An 11,755-nucleotide genomic window follows, 5' to 3' on the forward strand; every position below is an offset into this window, starting at 1 on the left:
CTGGGGGGATTGGGGACACTGGGGACAGATCCGGGGCGTGTTCTACAACCTGGACTCGAAACTGGAGTCACCTGAGGCCATCGGGGACGAGACTCAGCTCAGGTGACACTGGGGACACCTTGGGGACACTGGGGGGATTGGGGACATTGGGGGGATTGGGGACACTGGGGACATCTGGGGACATCCCTGGGGTAGCACTGTCACCTCATTGTCCCTCTGTCCCCAGGCAGTTCTTGCAGGCGGCTCTGGCCAATAATTTCATATGTGCTTTTAACAAAAGCCAGTAATTAATGTAATTAATTATTATTATTAGTTACTAATGATTATTAATTGATTAATTCTGTCCCCAGGCAGTTCCTGCAGGCAGCCCTGGCCCAGCCGGGCTCGCAGCTGTTCCTGGTGGTGCCGCAGGACGTGGAGGAGGCGGGGACATGGCTGAGCCCTGAGTGACACCTGGGGACAGCTGGGGCACCTGGGGACACCTGAGGGACACCTGAGTGACACCTGAGGGACACCTGAGTGACACCTGGGGACACCTGGGACACCTGGGGACACCTGAGGGACACCTGAGTGACACCTGAGGGACACCTGAGTGACACCTGGGGACACCTGAGTGACACCTGGGACACCTGAGTGACACCTGAGTGAGACCTGAGGGACATGGCTGAGCCCAGAGTGACACCTGGGGACACCTGTGTGACACCTGGGACACCTGGGGACACCTGAGTGACACCTGAGTGACACCTGGGGACACCTGAGGGACATGGCTGAGCCCTGAGTGACACCTGGGGACACCTGTGTGACACCTGGGACACCTGGGGACACCTGAGTGACACCTGAGTGACACCTGGGGACACCTGAGGGACATGGCTGAGCCCTGAGTGACACCTGGGGACACCTGGAACACCTGAGTGACACCTGGGTGACACCTGTGTGACACCTGGGACACCTGAGTGACACCTGAGTGACACCTGGGACACCTGAGTGACACCTGTGTGACACCTGTGTGACACCTGGGACACCTGAGTGACACCTGGGGACACCTGGGTGGGACCTGTGTGACACCTGGGGACACCTGAGTGACACCTGAGGGACATGGCTGAGCCCTGAGTGACACCTGGGGACACCTGGGGAACACCTGGGGACACCTGAGGTTTTTTTATTTGCCACAAGCCAATTATTAATTTAATATGCGCTTCTAAGAAAAGGCAATAATTTAATAATAAATATTTAAATTTAATATTTCAATTTAACATTGGTGTGCCTGAGCCCAAATTTCTTTTTTTTTGCCCCAAATTCCCAAATTTCATCCCAAAATCCCCAAATTTCACCTCAAAATTCCCAAATTTCTCATCAAAATCCCCAAATTTCACCCAAAAATTCCCAAATTTAACCCTAAAATCGCCAGATTTTGCCCCAAAATTCCCGAATTTCACCCAAAAATTCCCAAATTTCCCCTCAAAATCCCCAAATTTCGCCCCCAAATCCTCTAATTTCAACCCAAAATTCCCAAATTTCACCCAAAAATTCCCGAATTTCCCCTCAAAATTCCCAAATTCGACCCCAAAATTCCCAAAATTCGCCCCAAAATTCCCAAATTTCTCTAAAAAATTCCCAAATTTCACCCAAAATTCCCAAATTTCGCCCGAAATTCCCGATTTTCTCCCCTCAGCGCCGGGGGCGGGAATCCCGCCATGGGGGCATTTCCCGCGCTCAGCCTCGGTCTCTGATTGGCTCCCGGCTTTGATTGACAGGCTCTTCTCACGCCCGCAGCCAATCAGCGCACGGCAAGGGGCTCCGAGGGTGCTGGAGCCGCGCGGCTCAAAATTCCCGAATTTCGCCCCAAAATCTCCACATTTCGCACACAAATCTCCAAATTTCGCCCTTAATCCGAGAACTCCACCCCTAAATCAGAGAATTTTTCACCAAAAGTCTCTAATTCCACCCTAAAACTCGCCGAATTTCCTCCCTGAAGTCTCGGGCGCCAGAGGCGGGAAACATGAGGCGAGGGGCGTGACCACAGATCCCCGCTCTGATTGGCTCGCTACTTTGATTGACAGCAGTCATGACCCACGCAGCCAATCAGCGCGGCGCTGAGTCTAGATCTCCGAATTTCCACCCGAAATAGGTGAGTTTTGCCCCGAAACCTCCGCATTTTGCTCATAAATCCCCGAATTCCCTCACAAAATCACGAATGCCTCCAAGAAATTCCGAAGTTCCTCCGCAAAATCCCCGAAATTCTCCCGAACAGGGAGCAGCGCGTGAGGCGGGAATCTGAGGCGGGGGAGTGAACAGTGCTGTGCCGCGCTCTGATTGGCTACCCGCTTTGATTGACAGCCCAGCACACCCAGTTTAACCAATCAACGCGCGTTTGGCTGGCTCTGAGGGCGCTGACTCACGGCGGACTTCGGCCCTCCCTGGTGGTCTAGTGGTTAGGATTCGGCGCTCTCACCGCCGCGGCCCGGGTTCGATTCCCGGTCAGGGAAGCACCGTTTTTTATTTTATTTTTTATTTTCTATTTTTGCCAACTTATTTCCTCTTCCCATTTATCCAACCTCTCGCAGGGCCTCGTTTTTCTCCACCCCTAATATTTAGCGTTTCATTGTGAAATAATTAATTGATTAAAAAAAAAAAAAAAGGGTGATGGGTAAGAAAATACCGGCAGGGCTGCCGCGATAGGATCGCGACAGGAGCGGAGGCACCGCTGGGATTCGAACCCAGGATCTCCTGTTTACTAGACAGGCGCTTTAACCAACTAAGCCACGGCGCCGCGCTCTCCCTGCGCCGCCCCGAAATCCCAAAACCATCTCCGCCCCTCCCCCACCCATCCTGACCCCCCCCCAAAAACCGGGGAGACCCCAAAATCCCCCAAAATCCCCCAAATCCCCTCCCCTCAAAAGAGGACACCCCAAACCTCCCCTTCCCCCCTTTTCCATCCCCCAAAAACAGCAAATTTCGGCTCAAATCCTCCAATTTCACCCCAAAGTCCCCAAATTTCCTCCCCCAAAATGTCGAATTCCAGCCCCAAATCCTGAAATTCCACCGGAAAACCCCAAATTTCCACCCCAAATAGCCCAAATTGTCCCTCCGACTTCTTAAATGTCACCCCAAAATGACCAAATTCCAGCCCAAAATCTCAAATTTCACCCCAAATCTCCCAAATCACACACAAAATTTCCATATTCCACCTCAAAAAGTTGCAAATTCCACCCCAAAATCCCTAAATTTCACCCCAATCCTCTGAATTTCAGCGGAAATTTCTAAATTTCATCCCCAAACTCCCAAATTTACCCCCCCAAAATCCCCAAATTCCGCCCCAAAATCTCAAATTTCGCACCGAACCTTCCCAAGTTTCACCCCAAAATCTCCAAATTTCACCTCAAAATTCCCGAATTCCAGATCAAATTCCCTCCCCGCCTTTCTTGGGACTTCCCGAATTTTGAAAATCCTCCCAAAAAACCCCAAATTCCCCCAAAATCCCCCAAAATTTCATCAAAATCCCCCAAAATCCACTCGAATGATGGAAAAAATCTGAAATTAAATGGAAAAAATGTGAGGAAAATGACGGGGAAATTGAAGAAAAAAAAAGGGGAAAATGAGGAAAATCTGGGAAAATGAGAGAAAAAATGGGAAAAAACGGGAAAAAGAGGTGAAAAAACCAGAAATTAAATGGAAAAAATTAGAGGGAAATGAGAGAAAAAATAGGAAATATGAGGGGAAAAATAGGAATAATGAGGGAAGAGCCGGGAAATTGAGGGGGAAATGGGAAAAATGACGGAAAAAAGTGAAAAATTATTGAAAAAACGGGAAAAAATTAAATATAGCAGAGGATGGTTTCGATCCATCGACCTCTGGGTTATGGGCCCAGCACGCTCCCGCTGCGCCACTCTGCTCCCCTGGAACTTAATTAATTTTATTCTAATTAATAAAAAATGACGTCATCAGCCCGAAAATTTCCCGGTTTTTCTCTTCTGCTTGGCTCCGCTTTTTTCCCGCATTTTCTCCGATTTTTTTCTGATTTTTTCCTCCATTTTTTCCTCATTTTAATTTATTTTTCCCCATTTTAAAAAAATTTCCTCCTTAAAAAAAAATTTTCCAGTTTTTTCTCACTTTTTTTTCTCCTTTCTTCAGTTTTTTCTCCCATTTGTATTTTTTAAATATTTTTTCTTTCTTTTATTGAAAGTTTTGGATGCTTGGGGGGAGTTTGGGGAAATCTCGGGGTGCAAAGAAGGCGGAAAGGGAGAAAAAAGTGAAGGAAAAAGGGAAAAATTGGGGGAAAAAAAGAGAAAAATGGGAAGGAAAAAAGCAGAAATTGGGGGGGATAAAAAGGGAGAAATTTGGAAGGGAAAAGGAGAAAATTGGGGAAGAAATGGAAGAAAAAATTTGGGGTAAAAAATTAAAGATAAAATGGGGAAAAATAAAAACAGAAAATTGTGGGGAAAGGGAGAAAATTGGGGGAAAAATAGAGAAAATGGGGAAAGGAGAAAATTGAGAAAAAAGGAGAAAATTGGGTAAAAAGAAAAAGAAAGGGATAAAAAAGAGAAAATGGAAAAAATGGTGGGAAAAAGGAGAAAATTGGGGAGAAGGGGAAAAATGAGGGGGAAAAGGAAAATTTGGAGATAAAAGGAAATAAATAGGGAAAAAAGGGAAAATTTGGGGATTAAAAAGCGAAAATTGGGGCAAATAGGGGAGGAAAGGAGAAAATTGGGGAAAAAAGAAAAAAATGGGATAAAAAAAGAGAAAATTGGGGGGATAACATGGGATGGAAAAGGCGAAACTTGTCAGAAAAAGGAACAAAAAATGGGGAAGATTGGGAGAAGAAAAGAAAAAATGTTGAGATTAAAAAGAGAAAATTGGGGCGGGGAATGAGAAATTTGTGGGGAAAATGGTAAAAAAATTGAGGAAAAAAGGAGAAAACGGGGTAAAAAGATGTAAAATGGGAGGAAAAAAAAACAGAATTGGGGTGGAATCCCCAAAATTCCCCCCGTAGATTTGGCGGGGCCCGGATTCGAACCCGCGGCTCTCCGGTGTGGCCACGCCCCCGCCCCGCATCTGGCCACGCCCCCGCGCTGGCCACGCCCCCCAAGAGAACCCCTTGGTGGCCGGGAGCGGCCGCGCAGCCGCGGACGAGGTGGCCGAGTGGTTAAGGCGATGGACTGCTAATCCATTGTGCTCTGCACGCGTGGGTTCGAATCCCACCCTCGTCGGGAAAAGCTTTTTGGGGGAAAAACCCCAAAATTCTCCTTTTTTGGGGTGATCTCAAAGCCTCGAACCCCACGTTCGGAGGGAAATGCAGTTTTGGAGGGAAAAACCCCGATTTTGGAATCCCTTTCTCCTTAAAATTCCCTTTTTTGGGAGTGACCCCAAATCCTGGAATCCCATCCTGATCAGAGAGATTTTTGGGGAAAAAAACCCGGAATTCTCTTTTTTTGGGGTGATCCCAAATCCTCCGATCCCACTCTAGTCAGGAACTGATTTTTAGGAGTAAATTCCTGGAATTTTTTTTTTTTTTTTTGGGGTGATCCCCAAATCCTGGAATCTCATCCTGATCAGAGAGATTTTTTGGAGGGAAAAAAATACCGGAATTCTCTTTTTTCGGGGCTGATCCCAAATCTTCCAATCCCACCCTGGTCGGGAGCGGCTTTTTGGGGGAAAAACCCGAAATTCCGGAATTTTTGGGGTGGGATTTTTGGGAGACAAACCCCCAATTGTGGAATTCCTATTGTCCCTAAAATTCCCCTTTTTTGGGATCTCAAATTCTCCAATCCCGCCCCCACCGGGAGCGGCTTTTTGGGAGGAAAAACCCGAAATTCCGGATTTTTTTTGGGGTGATCCCAAATTTTATAACCCCACCCTCGTCCGCAGAGAGATTTTGGGGGGGAAACCCCGAATTCAATTTTTTTTGGGGGGGTGACCCCAAATTCCCCAACCCCACCCGCGCCCGGAGCCGCTTTTTTGGGGTGCAAACCCAAATTTTGGAATTTCTTTCACCCTAAAATTCTCTTTTTTGGGGTGACCCCGATCTCACCTTTGTCGGGAGCGATTTTTTTGGGGGAAAAACCCAAATTCTCATTTTTTTGGGGGGGGGATCCCGAATCTTTACAACCCTCGGAGGCGAATTTTGGGGCGGAACCTCCCGATTTTGGGATCTGTGTCATTAAAATATTCCCTTATTAACGTTCTCCAGTCCCTCCCAGTCTATCCCAGTCCATCCCAGTCCATCCCAGTTTATCCCAGTTTATCCCAGTTCCCGCCCTGGCCCCGCCCCTTCCTGCAGTGACGTCATCGCGCGCGAGCGCGGCCGGAAGCGACTCCGGGGGCGGCGGCGGCGCCGGGTGAGAACTGGGAGAGACTGGGATGGACTGGGAGAGACTGGGATGGACTGGGAGGGACTGGGATGAACTGGGATGAACTGGGATGGACTGGGAGGGACTGGGATGGACTGGGAGGGACTGGGATGAACTGGGATAAACTGGGATGAACTGGGATGGACTGGGATGGACTGGGAGAGACTGGGATGGACTGGGAGGGACTGGGATTGGAATGGGACTGGGATGGACTGGGAGGGACTGGGATGGACTGGGAGGGACTGGGATGGACTGGGAGAGACTGGGATGAACTGGGAGGTTCCCGGGGGTTCCCCAGTCCCAGCTCGGGGCATTCCCGGGTTGATCCCAAATCCCGAATTTTGGGGATCCCCAAACCCACCCCGGGGAGTCCCTGAGGGGATCCCAGATCCAAAATTCCACCTCAGGGAATTCCCAAATCCCAAATCCCATCCCAGGAATTCCCAAATACCAAAATCCAGCCCGGGGAATTCCCAAATCCCATCCCGGGGAATTTCTAAACCCCAAATCCAGGGAATTCCCTGTTCCCAAACCCCGTCCTGGGAATTCCCAAATTCCAGCCCAGGGAATTCCCAAATCCCCAAATTCCACTTCAAGGGATGCCAAATTCCACCTCAGGAAATTCCCAAATCCCATCCTGGGGGATCCCAAATCCCTAGATCCCATCCCAGGGAATTTTTAAATTCCAAATCCCAGGGAATTCCCATTTCCCAATCCCATTCCAGGGAATTCCCAAATTCCTCCTCAGGGATCCCCAAATCCCAGCCCAGGTGATCCCAAATCCCACCTCAGGGGATCCCAAATTCCATCCCAGGGAATTCCCAGTTCCCAAATCCCATCCCAAGGGATTTTCCAAATCCCAAATTCCAGCCCAGGAAATCCCCAAATCCCATCCCAGGGAATTCCCAAAGGGATCCCCAAATCCATTCCAGGAGATCCCCAAGGGAATTCCCAATTCTTCACCTGTCCCACCTGTCTCACCTGTCCCCATTCCCGCTGTTCCAGGTGTGACCATGGAGGAGCTGCAGGACCCCCCCTTTTCCCAGGGGATCCCTCACCTGTCCGAGGAGGAGGAGGAGGAGGAGAGGACAGGTGAGGAAGGAACAGGTGAACGAGCAGGTGAGGAGGAGGAAGGGACAGGTGAGGAGGAGGAAGGGACAGGTGAGGAAGGAACAGGTGAGGAAGAAGAGCCAGGTGAGGATGAAGATGCAGGTGAGGAAGTTCCAGGTCATGATGAAGACACAGGTGAGGAAGATGCAGGTGAGGAAGATGCAGGTGAGGAAGACGCAGGTGAGGAGGAAGTTCCAGGTGATGATGATGATGATGATGAAGACCCAGGTGAGGAGGATCCAGGTGATGATGATGATGACGATGAAGACCCAGGTGAGGAAGAGCAGCAGCAGGAACCGGGTGAACCCTCCACCTCCCACCTGCTCCCGCCTGCGCCGCGCCGGCCCCGCCTTTACCTGCGGCCACGCCCACCCCCGGAAGAGCCGGGCCCCTCCCACCTGCACCTGTGGGACTGCCCGGAGCCGGAGAGCAGCTCACCTGAGCCAGGTGAGGCCGGCGCCTCTCCGGCCTTCGTGCAGCTCATCGACGAGCGCGGCGTTTACTCCACGGCCAAGCTGGTGCTGGGCGCGGCGGGCGCGCCGGGCGAGCCGAGCCCGGGCACACCTGAGGAGGCGCCGGCGCACCTGGAGATCCGGCAGGTGATCGTGGCCGAGAAGCCCTTCCAGTGCCCCGTGTGCCACAAGGGCTTCAAGCGCGCCTGGGAGCTGCTGAGCCACGAGGTGGTGCACACGGAGGCGCGGCCCTACACCTGCCACCTGTGCCAGGCCACCTTCAAGCGCCACTCGGACTTCAAGAGCCACGCCCTGGTGCACACGGAGGAGCGGCCGCACAGGTGCGAGCTGTGCGGGAAGCGCTTCAAGCGCTCCTCCAACCTGCAGGAGCACCGGCGCATCCACAGCGGCGAGCGCCCCTTCGCCTGCCCCCGGTGCGCCAAGGGCTTCAAGACGCCCTACGAGCGGCAGCGCCACGCCCTGACCCACCTGGCGGCCGACAAGCCCTTCCGCTGCGGCGAGTGCGGCAAGGATTTCCCGGCGGCCAACGCGCTGCTGCTGCACCGGCGGCAGCGCTGCCAGGACAAGCCGCACGCCTGCGGCGTCTGCGGGAAGCGCTTCACCTACGGCCACTCGCTCAAGGTGCACGAGCGCGTGCACACGGGCGACCGGCCCTTCCGCTGCGCGCTCTGCGGCAAGGCCTTCAAGCAGAGCAACGCGCTGGCCTCGCACGAGCGCGTGCACACGGGCGAGCGCCCCTTCGCCTGCCGCACCTGCGGCAAGGCCTTCAAGCAGTCGTCCTACCTGGCCATCCACCAGCGGGCGCACACGGGCGAGCGGCCCTACGGGTGCGAGGCGTGCGGCAAGGCCTTCGCCCGGCCCTCGCTGCTGCTGCAGCACCGGCGCGTGCACAGCCAGGCGCGGCCGCACCAGTGCAGCCACTGCCACAAGTTCTTCAAGGACCTGGCGTACCTGGCCGTGCACGAGAAGGTGCACACGGGCGAGACGCCCTACAAGTGCGGGGTGTGCGCCAAGGGCTTCGCGCACCCCTCCAACCTGCTGCAGCACCAGCGCGTGCACCGCGACACCTGAGACGCAGGTGGGCGCGGCCGGGACAGGTGTGGGGACAGGAAAAGGTGTGGAGCAACACCTGAGCCCTGTGGATGAAGCCCCAGGTGGAAGGACTCAGTACCTGTGAGCCCGGACAGGTGTGGACCCCAGAAATCTCTTGTGGACCACAGAAAGGTACAGCAGCAACACCTGGGCTGCAACACCTGAGCCTCAGGTGAGGGGACTCAGTACCTGTGATACGGGACAGGTGTGGACCCCAAAAATCTCCTGTGGACCCCAGAAAAGCTCAGCAGCAACACCTGGGCTGCAGCACCTGAGCGTCAGGTGAGGGGAGCCAGATCTGTGATCCAGGCCAGGTGTGGACCCCAGAAATCTGCACCTGTAGCACCTGAGCTCTGTGGATGAAGCCCCAGGTGGGAGGACTTGGCACCTGTGAGCCCGGACAGGTATGGACCCCAAATCTGCAGCAGCAACACCTGAACTGCTTTACCTGAGCACCGTGGATAAGCCCCGGTTATGGGGGCCTGGAATTGCACACCTGGCCAGGTGTGGCCCCTCACCTGCAGCCCCTCCAGGTGAGGCCGCACCAGTGCAGCCACTGCCACAAGTTCTTCAAGGACCTGGCGTACCTGGCCGTGCACGAGAAGGTGCACACGGGCGAGACGCCCTACAAGTGCGGGGTGTGCGCCAAGGGCTTCGCGCACCCCTCCAACCTGCTGCAGCACCAGCGCGTGCACCGCGACACCTGAGCCGCAGGTGGGCGCGGCCGGGACAGGTGTGGGGACAGGAAAAGGTGTGGAGCAGCACCTGAGCCCTGTGGATGAAGCCCCAGGTGGAAGGACTCGGTACCTGTGAGCCTGGACAGGTGTGGGCCCCAGAAAAGCTCAGCAGGAACACCTGGGCTGCAGCACCTGAGTCTCAGGTGAGGGGACTCAGTACCTGTGATATGGGACAGGTGTGGGCCCCAAAAATCTGCACCTGTAGCACCTGAGCCCCGTGAATGAAGCCCCAGGTGGAAGGACTCAGTACCTGTGACCCAGGACAGGTGTGGACCCCATAAATCTCCTGTGGACCCCAGAAAAGCTCAGCAGCAACACCTGGGCTGCAACACCTGAGCGTCAGGTGAGGGGAGCCAGATCTGTGATCCAGGCCAGGTGTGAACCCCAGAAATCTGCACCTGTTGCACCTGAGCCCCGTGGATGAAGCCCCAGGTGGGAGGACTCAGTACCTGTGATCCAGGACAGGTGTGGACCCCAGAAAGGTGCAGCAGCAACACCTGAACTGCAACACCTGAGTCTCAGGTGAGGGGACTCAGTACCTGTGATATGGGACAGGTGTGGGCCCCAAAAATCTGCACCTGTAGCACCTGAGCTCGTGGATGAAGCCCCAGGTGGAAGGACTCGGTACCTGTGAGCCCGGACAGGTGTGGACCCCAAAAATCTGCAGCAGCAACACCTGAACTGCAACACCTGAGTCTCAGGTGAGGGGACTCAGTACCTGTGAGCCAGGACAGGTGTGGACCCCAAAATCTGAAGCACCTGGACAGCAACACCTGAGCCCCAGCCAGGTGTGAACCCCGAAATCTGCAGCACCTGAGCCCCAGGTGAGGGGCCCCAGCCTGGCCACACCTGAGCTGTGATGTCACCAACAGAGGACAAACTGGGGGGGACCCCCCAGGGTTCACCTGTGGCCAGGTGTGACCCCAGGACTGTGAGGCCTCACCTGAGCCCAGGACAGACTCGTGTGGATTTTGGGGCGCTCCAGGTGCACCTGGGACTGGCCAGGTGCGCACCTGGATGGGGCAGGGCCTGCCCAGGGCCTGGGGGTTTCCCTTGGATGATGAGATGGGGACAGCTCACCTGAGCTCACCTGGGAACACCTGGGGCACACATGAGCACACCTGGGAACACCTGAGCTCACCTGGGCACACCTGAGCATATCTGGGCACACCTGAGCTTACCTGGGAACACCTGGGGCACACATGAGCACACCTGGGAACACCTGAGCTCACCTGGGCACACCTGAGCATATCTGGGCACACCTGAGCTTACCTGGGGCACACCTGAGCTCACCTGGGAACACCTGGGGCACACATGAGCACACCTGGGAACACCTGAGCTCACCTGGGCACACCTGAGCTTACCTGGGGCACACCTGTCCCACCTCTCCGGGCGGTACCTGTAGCGCTGGGGGCGGGGCACACCTGGATCGTTCATTAAAGGATCGTTAATTGATGACGTCATCGCTGGTCTCACCTGGAGCTTCAGGGGCGGAGTCACTGCCGGCAGGTGGGGGAGGGGGAGACGCCCAAAATTCACACCTGGGGATGGGGGACCTCCAAAAATTCACACCTGAGGGAGTTGGGAACACCTGAAATTCACACCTGGGGATGGGGGACCTCCCAAAATTCACACCTGAGGGAGTTGGGAAACTCCCAAAATTCACACCTGAGGGAGTTGGGAACCTCCTAAAATCTACACCTGTCACACCTGGAGGGGCGGGAACCTCCCAAAATTCACACCTGGAGGGCTCAGATCACCCAGAATTCACACCTGTCACACCTGGAAGGTTGGGATTCCCAAAATTCACACCTGAGGGGTGGGGAACACCTGAATTTCACACCTGGAGGGTTGGGCTCTCCAAAATTCACACCTGAGGACCCCCAGAATTCACACCTGTCCTACCTGGAGGGTTTGGATCCCCAAAATTCACACCTGGGGGGTTGGGAACACCTGAAATTCACACCTGGGGGGATGGGGGACCCCGAAATTCACA

General features: G+C 54.2%; 1 protein-coding gene, 1 long non-coding RNA gene and 4 other non-coding genes across 11 annotated transcripts; 3 read left to right on the forward strand and 3 right to left on the reverse strand.

Moving 5' to 3' along the window:
* Positions 1 to 369: 369 nt before the first annotated feature.
* On the reverse strand, positions 370 to 1,122 carry LOC130262964 (uncharacterized). Of its 5 annotated transcripts, XR_008842207.1 has the most exons (6): positions 1,076 to 1,122; positions 908 to 980; positions 745 to 877; positions 693 to 712; positions 610 to 651; positions 370 to 453 (listed from the first exon to the last, which is right to left on the reverse strand). It is a non-coding gene; the product is annotated as an uncharacterized LOC130262964 (long non-coding RNA). The 5 variants fall into 5 exon arrangements; XR_008842206.1 differs by lacking the exon at positions 693 to 712 and having other exon boundaries at positions 610 to 629; positions 745 to 836; XR_008842205.1 differs by lacking the exon at positions 693 to 712 and having other exon boundaries at positions 610 to 629.
* Positions 1,123 to 2,414: 1,292 nt separating this feature from the next.
* On the forward strand, positions 2,415 to 2,486 carry TRNAE-CUC (transfer RNA glutamic acid (anticodon CUC)). The gene has a single exon. It is a non-coding gene; the product is annotated as a tRNA-Glu (tRNA).
* Positions 2,487 to 2,696: 210 nt separating this feature from the next.
* Positions 2,697 to 2,770, reverse strand: TRNAT-AGU (transfer RNA threonine (anticodon AGU)). The gene has a single exon. It is a non-coding gene; the product is annotated as a tRNA-Thr (tRNA).
* Positions 2,771 to 3,821: 1,051 nt separating this feature from the next.
* TRNAM-CAU (transfer RNA methionine (anticodon CAU)) lies at positions 3,822 to 3,893 on the reverse strand. Its single transcript has one exon. It is a non-coding gene; the product is annotated as a tRNA-Met (tRNA).
* Positions 3,894 to 5,125: 1,232 nt separating this feature from the next.
* Positions 5,126 to 5,207, forward strand: TRNAS-GCU (transfer RNA serine (anticodon GCU)). Its single transcript has one exon. It is a non-coding gene; the product is annotated as a tRNA-Ser (tRNA).
* A 1,083-nt stretch (positions 5,208 to 6,290) lies between these two features.
* Positions 6,291 to 11,222, forward strand: LOC130262742 (zinc finger protein 497-like). Of its 2 annotated transcripts, XM_056510177.1 has the most exons (3): positions 6,291 to 6,335; positions 7,353 to 7,541; positions 7,608 to 9,001. In XM_056510177.1, the coding sequence occupies exons 2-3, from the start codon at positions 7,361 to 7,363 to the stop codon at positions 8,999 to 9,001; spliced, it is 1,575 nt and encodes a 524-aa protein (XP_056366152.1). In that variant the 5' UTR covers positions 6,291 to 6,335; positions 7,353 to 7,360. The 2 variants fall into 2 exon arrangements, with proteins under 2 accessions (XP_056366152.1, XP_056366151.1); XM_056510176.1 differs by having other exon boundaries at positions 7,353 to 11,222.
* Positions 11,223 to 11,755: the final 533 nt, after the last annotated feature.

This window comes from Oenanthe melanoleuca, chromosome 25, assembly GCF_029582105.1.
Source record: "Oenanthe melanoleuca isolate GR-GAL-2019-014 chromosome 25, OMel1.0, whole genome shotgun sequence".
NCBI lineage: Eukaryota > Metazoa > Chordata > Aves > Passeriformes > Muscicapidae > Oenanthe > Oenanthe melanoleuca.

Coding starts and splice junctions, on each gene's coding strand:
- LOC130262742 (XM_056510176.1), top strand. CDS start 7,361: ATGGAGGAGCTGCAGGACCCCCCCTTTTCCCAGGGGATCCCTCACCTG.